Consider the following 22,163-nt stretch of genomic DNA (forward strand, 5'->3'; position numbering starts at 1 on the left):
ATTTGGCTTAGCTCTCATCCCCATCTATTCCACTCCTAAATTGTGATGGCTTGTGTTTGCAACACAAGGACTGTTTAACTGCGTCTACTCGATTGTACATTTGCAATAACTACCTCCCTGTTGGTTTGTTTTTTTCCTTTCAAACAGATTCGTTACTAGAAGGGGGAGCAGAACCCACCCACCCCCAAAACCACCCCAATCCCAAACCCAACCCTTCAGTCTTCTCAAAGGAATAGCAACACAGGGCAATATTGTTGTGTTTTGTGGCTGGATAAGAGTACACCGAAGTAACGCCGACAGTCTTGGTGCTGCGGCTGTGGATGGTGAAGGAACTGCAGAAAGATCTGACAGGAGCTGCTCTGGGGATGGTGATCCCAGGGGCAAGGCCGGGCTGTCAACTGGGCCAGCGGGAAGCAGGGCATGAGCCCTGGCCGCAGGCTCCTCCACACTGACCTCCAGCCATGCATTCGCACCCCATGCACCCTCTCCGTTGCATTATTTCAGAGGGGGGGATGAAGGGAAGGAAGAGGGCGTATTTTCTAGGTGGGTTTTTTCCTGTTGTTAGACGATTGCCAGGAGCTGGATCATTTCTGTGTCTATGTGCATCAAGTTTGTTGTGTATTTAATTAATAAATATTGGACTAAAATGCTGCTGCTTTCATGGTGTTTTTTGTGTTTGAGGTTTGTTTTTTTTTCTTCCTTTCTCTTTTTGTTTTGGTTTCGGTGTGCCTGGTCACTGTCTTCACACTGCAGTGTGGTTATTCATCCTCCTCCCGGTTGGCATAAATGCCAGCTTCCCAACGCAGTGCCAGAGCGCTCTTTCTGCGGTTCACCCTGGTCGCCTCGAGGACCTGGTCAGGAGAGAAAGGGAAAACACAGCACATCACTCAGCTGCCCACGGCCCCTGTGCCGGGGTGCCTTGCACTGTGCACCCAGGCAGGCAGGGACCAGCTGGGCCAGCCCTTCCCGCAGGGCTCCCAGTGCCGCACCTCGTGCAAACTGGGAGGGCTCATGCGATGAAGCACTTGCTGTTGTGAAGGTGGGGATGGCACACAAGAGCAAAGCCACACCATGGGAGGACAGAAGTGGTAGGAGTTGTCTGGCGGAATCGAGCTCACTTCAAGTGAGCCCCAGCTGCCCCTTACCAGCCCAGATGTGCACTGCACCAGCCCTGCCTGGGGAAGGCAGGGGATGGGGTCTTGGTCCTCTCTCCAGGGGCAGCTGTATACCTTTGGTACCAGGAGTCAGCAAGCACAGAGCAGCTTTGTCCGGAGGCTGCTTTGGAGCTGCATGTGCAGCCTGGAAAGCAGTCTGCTGCTTATTTCAGCATGTTACGTCTGCAGGCAGAACTAGGCAGCCTCCCCTCATCTTCTTGTGGTCTTTGGCTTGCAGCTATGCCAAGAGCAAAGTCTACGCACTGTGATCAAGTGCTCTTGGAGTGAAAAATCATTCCATGTGTATGAGAATGGAGATTTACACAGGGAGGACCTGCACAGCCTGCAGTGTGGTACAAGATGGGACCTGATACATTTACGTATTTTTCATACACGCACAGAGTCATACACACACACACACATACGCACACATGTAAATACATACACAGCGTATGTATTATACATATGCACACACATGCACACACATAAGCAATTAACTAAAGAAGTAAGAAACAGCTTTAACATCTGTTTTAACAAGGTTAAAAAATAATCAGGCGAACCCAAAAGGTGTTATTGTGACATGCATCTGATGTACTCTTTGGCAAGTAAAGCATGGCAATGGGTGTTCTTCTCCCAGCAGAGTGAGACATAAATGGGTCTGAAGCCTTCTTACAGAAGCACGTGACAATGGTATTTTGCAACCAACACCAAGTAACAGCTCCATGATCAAACTACAAAGCTGTCAACATCCACTGCCATCATGTGTTCTAAACCACAGAAGTTAAATTTTGAGATGTTTAAACAGTCAGTTAAATAAGTAATTGTAAAAAAACCCAACTCAACAAGTATGTGATTGTTCACTGAAACATGTGCCATTCCCAGTCCCTAGCGCTTCCTGCAAGCTGCTCTGCACACTCCTTGACTGCAGAAGAGCACCTGGCCTTTTGAAGGGATGATGCTGTTTTATTCTTCTGCGTAGAAAGTCAGAGGCAGTGAGGACTTAAGTCTTGACTGGAATAAAAATAAATAACTTAAGACTAAAGAAACTCTTCTTTCAGCTTGTGACAAACTGTGGTTCAAAAAGTATACAGGTACTAGGGGCTCCTGTACAGACAACACTGGGAGATCAGCTCTGAACTGTCAGCTGAAATTACAGGCCATAACTTTGCTTACGGAATAAGAACACACTTCTGCATTTACACTAAGACCCAGACCTCCATTCAGAGGCTGAAGATAAGGTAGAGTTCTGCAAGCTTTAGTATTTCTTTGCCTGCTAGTTTCTTTTGACTATGACTATGAACAAGCCAAACAACTAACGGCAAAACCCAGCCAACAGAGACAATGTTGAGCTAAAGCTCCAGCTACCTCCTGGCACTGAGCAGGGCTACAAAAGCTGGTCCAGGTCCACTGGAGGTATTTTTTTCCTGAAATTTTGCCCCAGATCATGCCTCCTCTTTTTGCAGAGCAACCTCTAGAAAGGGCGAGCAGGGCTGTGGAGTTTCTGGTTTACCCAGCAGAGAGCAGATGTTCTCACAAAACTAATAATTCCTTAAACAAAGTAAGTATCAAAATCAGTAAAACAACTCTTTCTGAGACACAGGCCTGTAACCAGTGTACTGGAGCTGCTTCCGCTGCAGGGTTGGGGACCAGTGGTTTAAACTACATGTTTGGGATTCTGAGTGCCTGAACTAGGGAAAGCCAACCCAAACAACGGGGAACCAAAACTGGGTTGTTCTCAGAATAAGAAAAGACAGTGGCTGCTCCAGGGTTAGAAATGAAGGGGGAGAGGGGGAACCAGTGGCTTTTTATTTTTTTGGATGCCAACAGACAAAGACCGCTAGAGTGTCTAGCAGTCAGGAGACTATCAAGACCAGTATGGGATAATGATTAAACAAACCACAGAAAATTACTGTTCTCCCCACTAGATTGAACTTCACATGAAAAAATAATCAAATTCAGCATAAATTTCAAACCAAAACTGCCACTGTTACAGAGTGGTGGTATATTTAAATGAGATCTGCTGAATTTGGCCTGCAGATTTATGCCAGCTGAAAATAAAATGGATTTTACAGAATTTACAACAGTTTCCAGTCAGTGTCTTCCTTGCTGAAAATCACAATGCTGTCATGGTCTCTGGTGATGGCTCGCAACAGTCAGGATCCACAAATATTGAAAATCTCTGCTTTGGATCAGTCATCCTCTCTTTGTTTTAAAAGATGGCAACAGTTTTATCCCCTGTCTGCAAACATGCCCAGAAGCTTCTACAAATGTTGCTGGTCTCGCCAAGGAAAACTGTTTCCAGTATTACATCAGAGATACTGTGCGGGCATTGAATGTGGACTTAGCCTTTGCAGGCTTGTTTTAAGTACTTGTTATAAGTACTGATGTCTGGCTTAGTATTAATAAACAAGCCCCCTCAATAAGAGAGCAGATACTAACAAACTAAAGGCCCCTTTGACTAGCTACTCCAGAATTACTTTTCTAATCTACCGAATAGAGTGTTTGACCTAAAATAATCCTCATTTTTACTAGGCTGTGTCAGTTTAACATCCACTAGAGGAAACAATGGGGTAATTATAGTATGCAACTGGAATGACTGCATGAAGAATTGGGACTCCTCAATGGAGCATTGAATTCACAACCCAGGAAGCTGCTTGCCTAAAATAGCAAATGATCTCCATTTTAGAATATTTTTGGCAAATATCAGGCTTGTCCATAGACCCATTATTACTCCAGTACCAACAAGATCTCCACAGCAGGTCAAAGGAAGTCTTCAGCTTCAGTTGTCATTGCTTCTTTTGGGGGTCTGTAGCACACCATGTTTTGGCCACATTACAAAATGCCACCTCAGCAGTATCTCAAAGAGTGGTGTGGGTTGGAAGGGACCTTCAGATCCTCTAGTTCCAATCCCCCTGGCCATGGGCAGGGACACCTCCCACTAGACCAGGCTGCTCAAAGCCCCATCTAAGCCGGCCTTGAGCACTGCCAGGGATGGGGCATACACAGCTTCTCCGGGCAGTATTTGCCAGTGCCTCAGCACCCTCATAGTGAAGAATTTCTTCCTAATATCTAATCTAAATCTCCCCTCTGTCATCTTAAAGCCATTCCCCCTTGTCTTATCACTACATCCCTTTGTAAAAAGTCCATTTCCAGATGTCTTATAGGCCCCCTCTAGGTACTGGAAGGCTGCTGTAAGGTCTCCCTGAAGCCCTCTCTTGTCCATGCTGAACAAGCCCAACTATCTCGTCCTGTCTTCCTAGGGAGAGGTGCTTAGGCCCTCTGACCATCTTCATGGTCTGCCCTGGACTCACTCCATCAGGTACATGTCCTTCTTACGTTGGGGTACCCATAGCTGGACGCAGTACTCCAGGCATGAATCTCATTCAGCATGATTGATATTAAGCAAACTCAGGATAATCTCCCATAAATTTTAATATACATAAAGTTGTAAGGCCAAAAGCAGATTTTGATGTTAAAACCAACATATGCAAGCACAGGCACGTAGGTATCTGTGGTCTCTTTAAAACAGCGAAAGGATATGCTTGTAACTCAGGCTGTAAGAATTTGGAGGTGACAAAACCACATCAGCCTAATGGAGCAGGATGTGGTCTGTTCCATAGAGGTTAACTTCGGCAGTTACTACCTTGCTGGGGGTTTGCTGCTTACCACAGCGGAGCTGCCAGGCTGATTGCACGGAAGCCCCTGCTCCCAGATGGCACAAGCACAGCTGGGTCAGCTCCAGTGCTAACAGCCATTAAAATTAAGCCACCTGCCTGCACTAGAGAGGGTTAAGGAGGGCTTTGGTCAATAAGAGACACAGATCAGCTGTCGGGTCAGTAGAGACATCATGCCTTGCGACTTGCTCTTCTTCCGAAACAACTGCCCAGCTTCAGCTAAAGATTTCTGGCGAGAACCAAAGGGTTTCTTCAGTCTGAGCCTTAACACTGGGGATTAGATAGGTGGCATACTTCCACCTACATACAGAACCTCTGTGTCCTACAGTCTTCATCTCTCTGCCCTTTCCCATCCACACACATTCATTTCCAGCTCATTACTCCTTGTGTTATTATCATTTCACAAGGCTGACATGCAACTATTCCCAGCAGAAGGCCAAGGACTGGGCATGTAAAATCTACACCCGAGCTTCTGTCTCTCACACAGTATCAAATGCCCTGATCATTAACTACCATTCATAAATTGTAACTCAGAATATTGTGCAGATGTTGTAGGGGAGAAGAGGCCCAACCTGTGCTTAAAACCAGGTCTCTGAAAGCACACTGTCATTATAATGATTATTTCTCTATAAATACTCTACATAAAGATCAATCATTGGCTTGTTATCAGTGAGATAAAACCCACACTAAATTATTTAATATATAGGAAATAGCGTAGTGTCTTTGCTTTACTCCCCAGGACAGAAAATGTTCATATACTTGTCTTGAGGTAGCTGATGTTGTCAAATATGCTATGGAATAGGGAAATAGTGGAAGGGTTGATACTGGACAAATGAATGTCAGTCATTACCACAATCTGCTCGTGTCTGTTACGGAAGTCCACATTTGCACATGTCTACACAGAAAATTACAGGCTACTGAAATGTCTACGTTATTATGCACTTCATTCCTAATAAACATTGCAAAGTGTAATTGGTATCAACATCTTGCTCTTACAATTGTTGCCTCTGGCAGAGTACTGCTTTGTAGGGATAAGGACTGACTGTGCAAGTTATTGCCTTACTAAAATACCAAATATCACTGTAATACCCTTTCTTTAAGAAGTCTGGGTTTCTTCTACTCTGAGACCAATCCTGATGCTAAGTTGTGGGACTGTGATCAGTCATCGCATCATAACAGACAGGGATATGGGCAGGTTCACAAAACGCACCACACAAGCTGTGTGCTTGCACCTGACTCTTCTTCCACAGATGAAAGGCTGGTGTGCAGATTCTTTACAAAATAGTAAAGATTTTGAGAATGCTGAATACATTGTAATCAGAGGCAAAGGAAAGCCACAGCACTCAGTATCTGAGGATGCTTGGATCCCAGTTTAGCTTTGCCAGCGAAACAGTAAGAGGGATTAAGGAGAAGTTCTCATTTCATGCCTCAGGAATGCTCCAGTCCTGGGCAACAGCTCCCATCCCTTTAATTACAACCCTTCCCATGCCAGAAATTGCAACTAGAATCCAAGGGTTATAAAACCAGCCACAGAAATATTTGTTGATGAGAGAGACATGGGGGGAATATGTCCCCCCACACATTTGCAACCTCATTTTGATATGAAACAGCACTGGCACACAGTATGAAAATGCAAACTTCAGCAACATGCACTTGGAATCACCATGCACTTGGAAGCAAAAATAAATATGCAGTTGAAAAGTACCTCAGAAGTAACCTTGCTAGACAGTAATTTACAGGCATACTGGTGGAAAGGGAAAAGACCAGCATTAGTACATTGAACAAGCATGTTACAACTAGGAAACAAGAACAAAATAAAGAAATTGCAGGAACTGGCACATCCCAGAGTGTAAGATTTCAAGCAACTTGGTGTCATAAAAAAATAAATATTAGTCAGTTTGGTGTTTTTTTAATGACGTTGCTTGGCCAGTCTCAGTCTTGTTTACCATCAGTGCTTGACCTGCTATCTTGCTGCTGTTTTTTTCTCACCTGTTGTAACCTCTGCTTTAACACATCCTCTTTGGAAGAAACTGTCTCCTTTGCCTGAGCAGTGAAGTTCTTCCAAGGGAAGATGCTCTTGATTTGCCCTCTGTTCCTGAAAGGCAAAACCTTCAAGCCCTGGCCAGAGTGGCTGCATTGTAGCGTGGCGTTATTTTAGCCACTGAAGGCAGACATAAAACAGAAGCTGGTGATGTTTAAAGGAGAGACAGGGTAGACGTCCTACTGAAACCACCCTCCTGTCTTCTGGTGTGTCTTACACAGGAAGAAAACGAAGCTCTATACATCAGAGCTGCTGGTGTGCTCAGTGAATAGGGGGAGTTCCCATGGCCACCAAAACTCTCCACAATCCCACTCAGGAGACCATGGCCTTCTGCCCATATTCAGCCTTCGTGCCACAGTACCCTGATGGCTCCAAGTACCCGTGGAAGCCTCTGGTTCCCCTTACTCACAAACAGCAACACTGAACCACATTTGGCTCTCAGGACTTAATGCTCCAAGTGGCAGCTCCCCGTCTGATTGTCAGTTAGGCTGCTTCTATATTGCATATGCTTTTAAAAATAGGCCAGTGATGAGCAGTTTTGTTTCAATAGTTACAGAAATCTTTTTCCTGAGCACATGGTTAAATGTCCTCTGCCAACAAATCATAGAATCATAGAATGGTTTAGGTTGGAAAGGACCTCAAGATCATCTAGTTCCAATCCCCCTGCCATGAGCACGGACACCACACACTAAACTATGTCACCCAAGGCTCTGTCCAACCTGGCGTTGAACACCGCCAGGGATGGAGCATTCACAACTTCCTTGGGCAACCCATTCCAGTGCCTCACCACCCTCACCGTAAAGAACTTCCCCTGTTTAAGTCTGAAGCCATTACCCCTTGTCCTACCACTAAGCTAATTGTTGTTTAAATAACCACTGATTAGCCTGGCATGTAAAATACTAGCTCAGACTAACACTGATATAAGTGTAGCACTTCTTAGTTGAATTATCTTTCTACTGTCAATGGTGGGAACTGTTTACAAAAGGAGGGCGGAAAAAGGCAGGGAAGAGAAACAAAACACTCCTGCTGGTCCAAGGAAGCTCTCCCTGGGCGGCCAGGACACTGCCCTCTAACAGGATTTTGGATAGGCAGCAGCAGAAACGCTAATCTTGTTTGCCTGTATGCAATGGGCTTACAGAAGGGGAGAATGACAACAAGCCACGACACTGTGGGACTTCTTTGTGCTCTGGGGCTCTAAATTCACTGCAGCCTTGACAATTAATCCCAGAAAATGATCCATCCCACAAGTTGTCTGACCAGCATCAGTGCTCTGGCAGTGCATCTTTGGGCATTCAGTGCCTGGGAAGCTTTAGCAGCAGTGGACAGCTAAGCTGGCACCCAGAGCACAACTCCTCAGTCAGATACTGCCCAGGACCAGTGCTCTGGTCAGGACATCAGGGCTCAGTTCAAAATGCAGAAGAGACAATGCAACTGTGACCTGCTTTCTGAGGGGCACATGTGCAGCTCCACAAGTACCTGAGGAGTGCACTCAAGTAACTGAACAGAAGGAGTTAGTTCTAATGACATCTTGCATGTCTTCTGTGTGCTACAACATACACAACAGAAAGCATGTGACCATCACAGTGGTGAGAGAAGATTTCAGCCACATGCCACTGCTTCACAGCTGGGCAAGTCACTTTTGCTCTTCATGGAGGTGGAAGAAAAGTGCAGGGAGAGTACCAGCTGAGTGCTGCCTCTTCAGCGGAGCAGCTTCTCTGCTTTTCAAGCCAGCAGACTGATAGATGCTCACTGCATGGCTCCTGAGGACCAGTTCTGGTTTGCAAGCCAGGAGTTTTATGCTCCTCATTTTTTGAAGTTCCTCCTGGCTTCTGCAAAGGGCTTGAGGGCCAGACATGTCTCCTGCAAGCCTCTGAGTGCCATTCAGGAAAAGAGATTGTCTGGGGTGATGCCAGAAAACAGCACTCACTGGAGCAGGTGGAGCCACCCCATTTCACTGGGTCTTTGGGGAAGAAGCGGAAACCAGCTCCTTCCCAAGATGTGGCCCCAAGATGCCACTGACAGAACAAGGCACACTCCTGTGCCCAAGCTGGCTTCCAATGTGGCAGCAGGATGGACGATGAGATCTTGTTCTGCAATCTTGCAGTAGGAGAAGGGACCAGAAAGCTTCTGGTGTGCACTGGAAATGAATCTGCTCACATTTTGAGTCAGGCCTTCTACTATGTTTTCATTAACCAGCAGAAATACAACAGGACTGCTTCACACTCTGTTCCTTCTGATTTTAATATTCATTTATAATAGCTGCCAGACTAGAGCAGCATTCATGTTACAAACCTTCACTTACTTCTACGTGCCTAATGAGACTATCTCTAATGAGCGTTAGTGGAAAGCAGTTTCCTTGGAGAATGAGCTCCTTGGCACTAGGGTCATTGCTCTGACGTCTCTGGGAAATGCCCAAGGGCTGCTTCAGCAAACAGCAAAAGGTTTTACATTGCACTTGTGTCTCACTACCTTTTGCACTTGTTAACCACAGTAATGATGAGTCTGAATACAAACCACTCCACGCTCTGCTGGGAAATAAGTTCTATAATGGTTACACCTGTATTTTGATAGTTCCAGCTATGGAATTCATAGCTCTTTTTATTGGTGCCTCCAAAAAAGAACATCTGAATTGTGTTAAACTGTACTACAGTAATGACTGAAATGCAGGCACCTATTTCACAAACTAAAATTCTGGTTGATTTTCTGTTTGTGTATGAAAGACAACAAATTCAGAGGGAAACAGCATGTAGACCCTGACATGTTTGCAGTCCTGTTCTGCAAGACATGGTTTGTGGGGAAGTTATCTACTTACTTACACAGCACACTGGGACGGGACTTTGGGGGTTCTGTGAACACAGGTGTGAATACATGCTTGATCCACACAGTTCAAAAAGCCACTAAAATAACCCACTGAAGGGTCTTGGTGATGTTTGAATTAACAGAGTCCACCAATGGCAGGGCAGCTACTCACTTAAAACGAAGTTTACTATGAGTTGCTTTTGATATCTGCAGTTACACTCTCTCTTCCTCTCCACTGGCCCACATTGTGTTAAAATCCTTGCACACTTGCAAAATGATCTGATCAGATTCTTGGGAAAGAAATGTTTTTGTCTGAATGTTGACTCTCACAAGTCATGGGGTTTACTTCAAAGCAAGAAGTGAAAAGGGAAAGTGCACTTACACTGCTGTCATCCATCCTTTCCCGTCTCTTGGTTTTGTGTGTTTCATAATCCTCCATGAGGGTCTGCATCAGGTTCTTGGGTCGCTGGGCTCCCGCAGGCTCCTCGGGTGGTGGGTCAGACTGTGAGATAGGGCCTTCTGTGGTGGGCGATGGAGGAGGCTTGATCTTCTCTATCTTTCCTGCAACGGCATGAAAAAGAATGACCCTTTCTAATCTGAAGGATTCGCAAGCTTTTTCCAAAAGATGGCAGCTGGAGAAACGTTTTCAGCAGGGTTTGAATGAAGAAACAGTTTGGAAGGAAGTCTATGAAACAATCTGGTAAATCAGCATGGTCATGGGCATTTAAAACGCTTTCCCTCTTTCTGAAATACACTACACCAAAACACTGCAAAATCTTGTCAAAACCTAGAAGGGTTACCAAATGATCCAATGCAAATTTAACCCACCATGGTTGTTTACAGTAGTATCTAGCTGAATTACCCCTGTTCCATCCTACGGGACACATTTCAGTGATGTGGAAATGTTTGTAAAATTCTGGAAAACTGCAAGATGCTTTTTTCTGGCCCAGACAATATAACACACAGGATACCACCACTGTACACCAATGACCACGAGTGAGAAGTGTAAAGAAGGCATCCTTTTAAGCGTTGCTGGCTTTTTCTCTCCTTCCACTGTTTTTCGTCTGCTTTGTAAGTGTGAAAGGCTTTGGGTTGGCCCTTGGTGTTACTCTTCCCTGCAAGCTGCAGAAGACAGTACTGGGGGGAGGACTGCAGCAGAGCAGGATAGGGTCTCCATTCCACATGCCCCTTGCTCAGACATGACCCTTCAGTCTCCTGCTGGGACAAAAGTCACAGAGAAGTCAGTTTTGTCTCTGACTGGGCCCATTTCACACAGAGAAACATGTGTTAGGCAGAGTGACCCCAGCTGAAGAGGTGGGTAAAAAGCAGGCCATAGCAGTGAGCTGTGGAAGAGCTCAGGGGGTGGACAACCCATGCTTCTCCAGGAAGGACAGCTTCCATTTCTCATCACCAGGCACTGAGCCACCAAACTACCAACCTTGTCCCAGTGGGAAGAATGAGTATGACAGGGGAGGTCATGAGTGTGGGAATAAGGTGTGGAGGTCATTCGCAGGAAAAAGAAGTGCTGAACCAAACCCCCTTTTCAATGCCATGTCAGCTTTTAGAAATAAGATGGTTCAATTGACAGGAAGGAAAAAAAAGGAAAAAAAACCACCCCAAAACCTTACAAAAAAGTGGTAATCAAGACTGTGCAGATTGTCACGAAACTTCCTGTTGCTGATACCAATGAAAGCCCTCACTGCTCCTCCAAAAATCATTGACAGTGGCAGCCACTAGAGAGCAGCCTTGAAACCTCCTGTAAGAATCAGCAAGATTTAGTTTTGAAGGAAGAAGTGAAACCTGAGTTGACACTGCAGAGGACTTTCACAAGAAATCCCCTTGCTGAGTTTGTTTCATTTCTGATCAGTACGGAAAACCCCCGCATCACCAGTTTCTTGTTACAGGCTTAGGTTAAACTAGCCAGTGCAGGGATGAGGCTGGGAATTTGTCCCCTTTAATTCATACCATCAGAGTTTGGAGGGGGAGTTTCTATGGGCCCAGGTTATTCTTTGGGTTACACCATCATCAGCACCACAGCCAGCCAGGAGATACACTGCCAAAGCAGAGGCCAGCAGCAGGTCCAGAGCTGCCCACCTGCACCCATACGTGACAGCTTGGACTACTCAGTAGGAAAGAGTAAAAACAACTGTCACTTTGCCCATTAAGTCCAGCGGGCAAAAAAGTCTGCTGAAAATACAAAGGCCTGATTAAGGGTCAGACATCTTGCTGTATCACTTCATTCTTACACTAAGTAACTTTCTTGGACCTATGCAAGTAATATAGGAAGAATCAGGCTTCTCAGATGTCTGCCCAGTTTATGCTTTCTCCCAGGGATGCAGACACATCACAGGATGCTCAGACCTATGGACAAGCCTCATACCTGAAAAGAGCTCCTTCCACTCTACTTCCCCTCCGAAAACAATAAAAATTGTAGGCTTTGGCGATCTGTGCTTTAGAAAAGGGATATCTCCAAGCAGATCCAGCTTCCCTGGATGGAAGGCACATCAATTTCCATACTGTAGCAGCAACTACTCTGCAGCAACACACATATGTCCTGTGTATGCGGGGCAGGGTCACCATGAACAATGTCATAGTTTCTTTTCACAAACAGAGAATCCAAGGTAGTAATGAGATTTGCCCACATCAAAAGAGTAGTTTGTTGGTTTGTATCCACAAGAAATAATGCTTATACAGCCATTTTATCTGTGTGTTTGAATTCCACTAAATAGTCAGGAATTTACAGCATCATTTCAACTACTTTTCACAGACGAGTGTCTTTCAGGTTTTAAAACAGTTTGTAACAACAGGTAGAACAGAGAGATCCTACCAGCGCTAACAGTGTCAGAAAGGCAAGCAACCAGCACAACCATCACTGAGGTTGGGGTTAGACGACAGTGTGTCTGAGGCTTCAGGTGTTTCAGAACAACCACAGGAAAATCCTGTGAACCTGATGCAGAGCTCCAGTCCAGCGCAGACCTATTCTGCCAGTTTGGACTGTGTTAGAAATGTTGCTGCATTAATTTCCTTCTGGCAGATTTTCATCCAGATAAGGTACTGTTTGCAGGCAGAAGAGTCATTCAGCATAACAGCATCATGAGACAGGATGACCACAGGCACTTTGTACTTCCAGTCTCATGCCCACATCTGATGCACACACACATTGCTAGTAGTTCTTGCCCAAATCAAAGCTGAGTAATAAAGGAACTGTGCTCTGATTCGAACAGAATCAGCAGTGTCTTCCCCTCCAGGGGAAGGTCATCCCATAAGGTCACCTTTAGAGCTGTTGCAAGATACCAAGTACAGGTGATAGCACCCCAAATCTTTACCTACACAATTGTAATTTCACCCTCTCTCAAAGGGATTCGAAAATACATTCTTTGGCTTCAATTCTGGTGATGGCTCCTTCCATTCTCTGGCTTCAGGGATCTAGTCAGTATCAAGCTCCTGGAACTTGATATCTCTTAATTTCCTGCCTCTTGTCCTACTTGGGGCAGGGAGGAGATGCTCCTATAGAAAACGCTCTTTCTCAGCCCTGGGGAGGGGAAGGGAAAGCTCAGGGAAGTGGCAGCTGCTGCTGTTTCCCAGTCCGGTAGCTTCAAGACATTCCTTGAAACCTCTCTGCAAAATCAAAGGCATGTAAGAGCTGGGGATAAATTTCTTGTAACCAAAACCTCTGCACAACTCTGGGGAGCAAGAGGGATTGTGATCATAACTTATCCACACTGTGGAGCCTGATGGGTGTCCAAGCACTGGCTGCAAGTTGAGGAAAGATGCTCAGCTGATTTGCTGCAATATCAAGAAAGAGTGACTGAGGGGAGGCTCTGGGACAAGGGCCTGACTCACCACTGAGTAAAGAGCAGATACCAAGGGCCGTCATATAGTGTCAATGAAAGTGCAAAGAAGATGGGGAGAATGCAGCATCATGTAAATAAGAGCAAGTATTTTACAGATGATGTTGGCATTTTTAAACACATCTGCACAGCAGAGAAATCTTTTCAAAATGAGGCACTTCAGCACAGATTGGTTTAGGACACTAGGCTGTGCTGGAGTCAGGGAATAGCTGAAGTATGTAAAAAAATGTTCCTTTGGTAATATGGAGTCTTATTATCACCCCAGGTGAAAGGTGGATTGCTTGGGTCTTCTTGAATAACAGATGAGCAACAGAAATACACAAACACACAAAGAAGCAAACATTAAAAAAAGAACCTCTCAAAGATACTCTCACTTTATACATATTTTCCATTAGGGAGGGAATAAAAGAGCAAATGACAAATGAGCTGGGTTAGTACACTGTTAAGGCACTCCTAGAGATGTTTGGTGGATGAGTGATGAGCACTCCAGAGGAATCCTTGAAGAGAATTATGAATTCGTTTTTTTTATATCGGTGCTTATGAACGGGTAAGGAAACTATCTTCCATCAACTCAAAGGCTTCATTTATGCTCTAGCTTTCCTCAAAATCCTAATTTTAACAAGGAGTTTGTGCATATCTATTACACCTGATCCCTGTACATGTATACAGTGCATTGCAAATTTTCCCACGGCCACAAATATTAAAAATATCTTGCCCCAAAGTTTCTGCTTCAGTGCTGTAAGTATCTTCAGGCTGTGGTTGAACCTGGGAAGCTTTCTTAGTGGAGGGATTTACTAGTGAGAACGGTTTTTAGGCTGTAGTGGCTCCTCTGACAGAGGATTATGCTCCCCAGTTGTCACTCAGAAGAAAGCAAGGAGAACAAAGAAGACAGCACACACACATCCTTCAGTAATTGGAGGTGCATCTCTAAACTGCATTCCGCCCCTGGGCTTTTGCCATTCACTGTAATTTTCTCATGTAGTTCATCAACAGAAGATGATTGCTTGGTGGGCAGATCTCCCACATGTGTGCACAGATGGGTCTGAGTGCCTGTGGATGAGGCAGGGAATGCAACAGGCCTTCTGCGACACCTGGCAATGCTTTGGTGACAAGCACCAATAAGGCAGAAGTGTCAGCTTCAGAAAAGCTTCTCCCAGGCATAGATTCTTGTGTTAGGGATTTCCCCTTGCCTTGTCATGAGACAGCAAATACTCACAAAGGGTTTCTCTCCAATAGAATAGCCTTCACAGAACCAAGACCTCTCATGTAGTAATTATCACACCTCCCCTGATAAACAGGATTACTTTAGGAGACACTACAGGAAGTTAGACGAAAGTTCTTCATGGTCGAAGTGCTCCTAATAAAAGGGATGTGGGAATTACACTCCCAAATGTATTCTTGATCCCCTTGTGTCACACACACATCATGCTGTTCAAACACACTACCAAACAGCCTCAGCTGCTCTGCCCAAGAGGGATGGTGCATTGCCCACACACTGTAGGAGAAAACCACTGGCTTGCTATGCAGCTGCTCAACACCTCACCAAGGGCAGCAGGTGCTGCAGCAAAACAACACAGGAAAAGTTCACATTTAAATCCACAAATACTTCAGGATCCACAATGACTCTGATTCGCCATGCTCAAGAGCTTTTTTGGTCTTTCTCAGGTTTCCTCATGCAGGAAACCCAACTTTTTGAGAAAGGAGTTCATGTAAATCCTTCCATTCACCTTTCCAGGAGCACCCTGGAGAAGGTCTTGTCCTGTGTTGCACATAACACATTGTTGTTCCGCTGTAATTACTCTGTGTCTTGCTCCAGTGATCTGAGATGGGTTAAAAGGCTGTTCTGAAGCATCCCAGGCAGCTTTAAAGGATACTTGTTTGCAATACAGAGGTTTATTATTAGGAACCGCACCTGCTTGTACTGGAGGGTTTGCAGACACCAAGTTCAGTGTTACTATCAGCTGTACAAAAGTTGTATGTCAGGGTGGTAAAAACAGCCTGTTTGCTGTCTAAAGCACTTAGCAGTTACTTCACACATACACCCACACGAATTGTGTTAATCTTCCACACTTCAGTCAAATTAGCAGTTTAGTTCCCTACAGTCCTTTTTGTGGTTTGTGTTTCTGTTATCCACCTAACACTGGTTCAAAGCAGTGAAGTGGGGCAGGAGCAGTAAATAATCAGGGAGGATCAGGAGAAGCTACTCTGCCCAGTCCACCTCCAAAAAAGAACCTGGTAGGTATGCCATTGCTAATTAAATTAATTACTGCACCTCCTCAAATTGTTCTGGTGAGTTTATACTTCTCCACTTAAAGATTAGCAACAGATTCCCAAATTATGACTTGACCCCCTAATCTCTTTCTGCTGAGATAACCTCATGTTAAGAGTGACAATTCTTTCTTTAGGTAAGCCAATTTCATGGCAGAAGTACCTCTATTCATTCTTATCCTTATTCTTATTCTTATTCGTATTTGTATTCTTTTTGATAAATACTCAAATTACAATATCAGACATGTTCTACAGAATATTCCTTCCTGGGCCTACCACAAGTAGGTTTTCTTCTCTGCTCTGTAAATCACCTCTGTAGCTGGCCACAGTGAAGCTTTACAGACAGATTTTGTGGTCTCTGCTGAATCACCTTTTGCTTTTGTCTTTCTAAATGTTGAAAAGATGCTGTAATGTCGTGGTTCAAGCCCAGCCGGCAACTTGGAACCATGCAGCCGCTCGCTCACTCCCCTCCTTTTCCTTCCTCCCCCCGCTCCCGGAGGGATGGGGAGGAGAATCGAAGGAATGTAACTCCCACGGGTTGAGATAACAGCACTCCAGTAACTAAGGTATAATACAAACCACTACTGCTACCAATAATAATGATAAGAGGAATAACAAGGGAAAAGGACACAACCGCTCCCCACCCGCTGACCGATACCCAGCCCGACCCAAGCAGCGATCTGGGCCTTCCGGGTAACTCCCCCCAGTTTATATACTGGGCATGACGTGCTGTGGTATGGAATACCCCTTTGGCCAGTTTGGGTCAGGTATCCTGCCTCTGCTTCCTCCTGGCTTCCCCTCCTCTCTGGCAAAGCATGAGACTGAGAAAGTCCTTGGTCAGAGTAAACATTACTTAGCAACAACTAAAAACATCGGTGTTATCAGCATTGTTCCCAGACTGAAAGTCAAAAACACATCACTGCACCAGCTACTAAGAAGGAGAAAAAATGACTGCTGTAGCTGAACCCAGGACATGTAAATATTAAAATAAAAGGAAACTTGCTGCAATCTTCCAAGTGATTGCATGGTATCCCTTCTCTCTATTTTTGTGAGGCATCCCTAAGGATACCTGCAACCTTTAACTGCAACACAGCTGGCCAAAGGTACAGCAAGGATGGGATGAGCTGGGGTATGCACCCTGCAATGCTAAAGGTGCTGGGCTACTTTCTGTCAGCTGAGAGCTCTGCTGAGCACATCTGCTGTTTAGAAATCACCAAAAGCAGATCATGTAAGAATGACTTTGGCATTTTTTTTTTATCAACGACATCCTTACACATTGCCACATATTCATCTTTTCCTAGAAATTAATTCTTTGCCTCGTCACCAGCTGCAAACTTCAGTAGCTTGAGTCATCGGCTAATAGATCCCATTTTTTTTTCTTGAACATATGGCAGTGGCACATTTAAAGGAAACTGTCTGGAATGATTCATTATAAATATAAGTTTATCATTCTCACTAGAATGTTATTTCCAGTGAACATTTTAACATTAGACACAAAGTAAATGCCTTGTTGTGTAGAGAAACAAGAATGAGCAGAAATACAGTTTTCCCAGATGCTTCATTAAAAGAAGCATTAGTGTCATCAGCCCTTCCCACATCACTTGTAAACAAGACACAACCATTATTAACCTCATTTCAAGCACTTGCAGCTACAGATGACGCTGGTTTTGAAAGCGGTCATGAGAGTAACGTCACACAAGGAGTCTAGCTGAGATCTGCAGTACCCTGTCTCACATCTTGTCAGACATTGCTCAAAACAGCCATTCTTAGGGAGGTTCCCTATCAAAAATCCCATTCTGTAGGAGTAATAACAATAGCACTTCAAAGAAATCATTGACAACTGCTACATTTTTTTGGAAAGAAACACAGTTAAAATCATCCTCTTTGCAGAAGAAACAAAACCAAGTATTACCTATTTATGTGCTGTGTAACACTCCCAAGTTCACAGTCAGACTGGGTAATGGACTAAATCCAGACCTTATTCAAGTTTGCCATGACGTTCACAAGAAAATGCTCACCCTGCACAATTTTTGGAAGCATCACTGGCTCAGATTTACACCAGTGGAAATAAGGATGGAACTTAAGCACTCTAGGTAAAATTACTATTTCTTCACAATGGTCACTGTTAATAACTTTCACGTACTTGCAAAGCATATGTAGATCTATACTTACAAAAGTCACTAAAAAGAAATAAGCTTGGCATGTGTTTCTATTCTTTTTTTAGATCTCTTTTATATGTTATATTAAGAAGTCATGAGTGCTTGATTTTCTATTTCAAAAAGGAAAGGAGGAGAAAGATACGCTGTAACTGCTGTGAATGCCACCACAAGGACTCAAAAGCTGATCAGTCAGAGGAAGACTTTGACTGAATCTATTGAACATTTTGTTTGTGACACCTGCTTTATTCAGTAGTAAACGATACCAGCTGAAATACACGGCCACTCACAGCTCTGGAGAACTTTTTACCAGACAAAGGTCATTAAGAAGATCAAGAAATACCTGAAACAAAAAGCAAAACACACACAACAAGAAATCTGAAGCAAAATGTTAAGATGTGTAAATCTCTACTACCTTTGCACTTACTTAATGATGTGAAAGAGAACAGAAAGCCTGTTAAAAAAGCTTTGTATGTTTGTCTTCCAAATATCCACACAGCTGTCAAAACTGCTGCTGTCCTTTCTTGTGATCATGGTAAATTTCAGTGGGTGGTCTGAGCAGTGATAGACATGTCATGAGGACAAACAGAGTGCAGGGTTTCCTAATGACAATCAGCAGGGTATATAAGTTACTTCTGTGTTACACTTGTGAGAAAAAAAACCCCAAAAACTTCCACAGGAGTGCTAACAGACGGGAAGTTGGGTATTCCCATGCTCTCCTCCTGCCTGCAGTTTCCAGGCAGACGAAGTCATGACAACCCTTACGTCCCTGTAAAATGATGTATTCATTCAAAAATGACATAAACCCTAATCTGACCTGACCCTTCAGTCACATTTCACTTTCCCTCTGACACTTTGAGCTCTCACCTGGTGCAGTTTTGTAAGACACGGTTCTGGTGGTGGGCATGGGTGGTGCGCTCTTTATAACAGGGCTTGGTGCCATCTGCAGACCTTGCCGCTGCCTCTTCAGCTCCTCTTCTCGTTGCTGGGCAGCTCTGATCTCTTCTTCTATCATAGATAAAGTCCGTTGCTTCCTTGACCGTAACTTGAAAGGGCCCACGGTCACTTCAGGTTCCTGTGTGGCCAGGATGGAGGCCGTGCTCCTCAGCTCAGCTGCCTCTGAGTACTTGCTGAAATAGCTGACTTCGTGCCTATTTTCCTCCACAAGGAATGGCTGGCTGGCTGAGTACACAGGAGACTGCTGCAAACTCTTACCTTCCCTGAGTCCTGAGTCTTCCTCTTTTGAAATCTTTGGTATGGCATCCCTTTTTTCCTGGACAGGTGAGGACACCTGGGGTGGCTCAAACATTGGGTTCTGCTGCCCCTTGGAGGCTGCAGCTGGCCCAGTGGTGGCTGGCTGCTCGTTGACCGAGACCTCCTTCCCCGCTGGGATTTCTTTCTTGCAGCTTGCTTTATCTGCCTGCTCAGCTATGGCTTGTTGGATGGCGTTTTGAACCAGCAGGCCAGCGTGGTACTCCAGCTGGTCATCAATCAGCATGGAGTCTGCCAAGGCAGAGGAGAGCGAGTTGCAGCCTGGGTCGCTGAATGATTTGGAGATGCCTTCTCCCCTGCACTCTGCTGGAGTGTCAGCCTGCGGCGTCTGTGGCAGGGAGAAATCAGCCAGTGAGCTTTCCTGCAGGGCACTCATGGTCTCATTGGAGGCACCACTGTCACTGATGTTATCCATGCTGAAGTCGTTGGAAAGGGTCTCCAAGACAGTGGTATCCTGAGACCTGACAGACAAGTCATCCAAACCAGAGTCAAGCTCCTCCGGAGGAGAAGAGGTGTTGCCTGACTTTGGGAATTGGTCTAGCACACCCTGTCCATCATCCTTCACCACTGTGAAGACTGCTCTTGCACTCATGAATTCTCCATCCTCTGCCCACAGCTTTGAGGCTTGTCCAGCTCTGGAGCTATCACTGCATTGTAACTCTCTTACAGGGTCAGCAGTCATAGCCTGAGTACTTGTATCATCTTCTAAGGTACAGGAGACCTTCTGTGCTTTGACAACAGTGGCACTGTTCCCCTCAAGCTGTCCTGTTGGCCCAGACACTGAAACAGGTCTTGTCACAGAGGACAGCGGCCTATCCACATGAGAAGAATTGAGGCTTTTGTAGAAGGGTTTGATGGAGAACATTTTGGGTGTTCCTGACCGCCTCGGTGGGGCCTGACCCTGAGACAGACCTGAATGCTCCATCTGCTGGAACTGCTTTCTGGCGGCTGAGAAGTCGATTTGCTCTGTGACAATATCCTCTTTCTTGATAGTGACTGGTTCTGGTGGTACAAAGGAGCAGCTGACCTGTTTGGGGCATGTTGCACCTTGCTGCTGCTGTCTCTCCTTGCGCTCCTTGTACTTCTTGTGGGACTCCAGATGCTCTTCATCCAGTTGATCCTCCAAGGTCTTCTCTTGGGGAGGGTTCCACCATTTGGCAGCAATGTTGGGGTTTTTCTTGACAGCCTGGCTTTTAATGAGTTCCCTTCTTTCCTTTTCAAGTTCCATCATTTCCTCTGACGGTCTCACTTTGCGGACCCTGTATTTTTCCTTCTCTTCCTCATCTTCAAAGAGCTTTGAGGGCTTTTTCTCTTCATGGAAGGCTCGTAGTTCAAACTTTGCCTCTTTCTTAAGGGTTGTAAGAGTTGTTTCTCCATCCTTAGAGGATCTTCTAGAACTGTTTGAAGAAGTAGGACTTCCTGGCACCTTCAGACTCTCCCTACTGTCGTCTTTCAGTCCACTGAAGGAATGGCCATTAGATTTCAGATTCTCGTGTGTTATGCTAGCTTCACTTGGTTCAATGACCAAGGGTGCCTGCTTGTCAGCGACATTTTCTTCCCTTTCACCAGGCACTGAACTATTAATGACATTAACCGATGCTCCTGAGCCATCCATAATGGAGACTGCAGTTGGTTCAGGGGAGGATGTCCCATTAAAGGGATTATCTGCAGCAGAATCACAGCAGTTTGCCTCCAACACTTCGTCTAGGTATCTGATCTCTTTAGCAACTTCACTGTCCAGAGATTCGTGCCTTTCCTTAAGACCATTGTGGCTGGCAGCAGAGGAAAAGAAGTGTGTTGGATTGTCTATGGGATGTGGTGAAGCCACTGTGGTGATGTTTTTATGTTCAGAAACCGGAACTTCAATTTCCATTTTCTCTTCTTTTGTAGCAAGCACAGTAGCTGGCTCCAAGAAATTGGCACAGTTTTGGTCTCTGTTTTTTTTCAACCTGATGTCATCCTCAGGGATTCTGGAAGATTTCTAAAATAAAAGAGAACAAAACTTCAATGAAGTCCTAAAAAGCAACATTTTAATTTTTGCAGAGTAACCACCATCCAGAAAGTAAATCCTAGCACTTCTCAAACTTGATATTAAAGAAGCCCCTCAGAGTGTGGGAAAGCAATGCAAATTATTAACATAAAAACCAGTTACCTTACAACAAGGTAGACAAGGCACTAAACCAACAAACTTTCACTTAAGTATCTCCCATGTGCTTACCATCCTCCCTTTGTCATTATTTCATGTCTGTGTCCTGGTTTGCTGCTAAAAAATGAGCTTTGGATTTACAAGTTATTAAGGACTTGTAAAGGACTTGTAAGGAACTAGTTTAGGTTCTTCAAGGCTTTGCATAAACAGCACAAAATACCTATTGTCTTGGTAATTTAAAAATGCTTTCTGCTCATGAAGGAAATCTCATAATGCTTCTACAGATGCAGAATATTACTGCCCCCGTTCTGCAGACACAGAGGCTAACATGCAGGAAGAGTAGGCGATTCATCCCAAGTTAGGAAAAAAGGACATGACAACAGCAGCGAATGTCCATTTCTCAGTAGGTCACTCCTGGTCATCAAAGACAGGGTAGAATTACATCATACTGGGAAGACTCAGGGTCTTTCTCCAGCCCACACGGAAACCCATACAGAACTGGACCTGGGAGACAGGAAGTATTTGCAACTCCCATGGCATGAAGACCACCACAATGAGCATGACAGGGACTGTAGTCATGATCTGCCTCCCACTGCTTTGATCTGTAGTGCAGATGCACCAGATTCGTATTTCTCCCTGATGTGTTGCCTCTGCTCTCAAGGTGGGTATTGAAAGAAACCCTATTTATGTTCAGGTTCGGACAGATTTTACTGGTCACTGAACTTCCTATGACTACGTATAAAGGAACCTCTGATTAAGCCAGGAACATGTCCATGAATTTCTCAATAATTCTTTCCTGCTG

The 22,163-nt window shown here is 44.8% G+C and overlaps 1 protein-coding gene across 2 annotated transcripts in view; it reads right to left on the reverse strand.

Annotated features, from left to right (window-relative positions):
* Positions 1-758: 758 nt before the first annotated feature.
* Positions 759-22,163, reverse strand: part of AKAP2 (A kinase (PRKA) anchor protein 2) — a 22,790-nt gene continuing 1,385 nt past the window's right edge. Inside the window, exons 2-5 of one of the 2 annotated variants that reach the window (XM_010022679.1) lie at positions 18,811-21,196; positions 10,051-10,229; positions 6,534-6,572; positions 759-851 (exon numbers count right to left, since the gene is read on the reverse strand). In XM_010022679.1, coding sequence (XP_010020981.1) covers positions 759-851; positions 6,534-6,572; positions 10,051-10,229; positions 18,811-21,088 — 2,589 coding nt within the window. In that variant the 5' untranslated portion in view covers positions 21,089-21,196. Of the gene's footprint in view, positions 852-6,533; positions 6,573-10,050; positions 10,230-18,810; positions 21,197-22,163 lie in introns of those variants that run through there. The other variant, XM_010022677.1, reaches the window with a different exon arrangement.

Source organism: Nestor notabilis, unplaced genomic scaffold (genome assembly GCF_000696875.1).
Source record: "Nestor notabilis isolate BGI_N333 unplaced genomic scaffold, ASM69687v1 scaffold7899, whole genome shotgun sequence".
Taxonomy (NCBI): Eukaryota; Metazoa; Chordata; class Aves; order Psittaciformes; family Psittacidae; genus Nestor; species Nestor notabilis.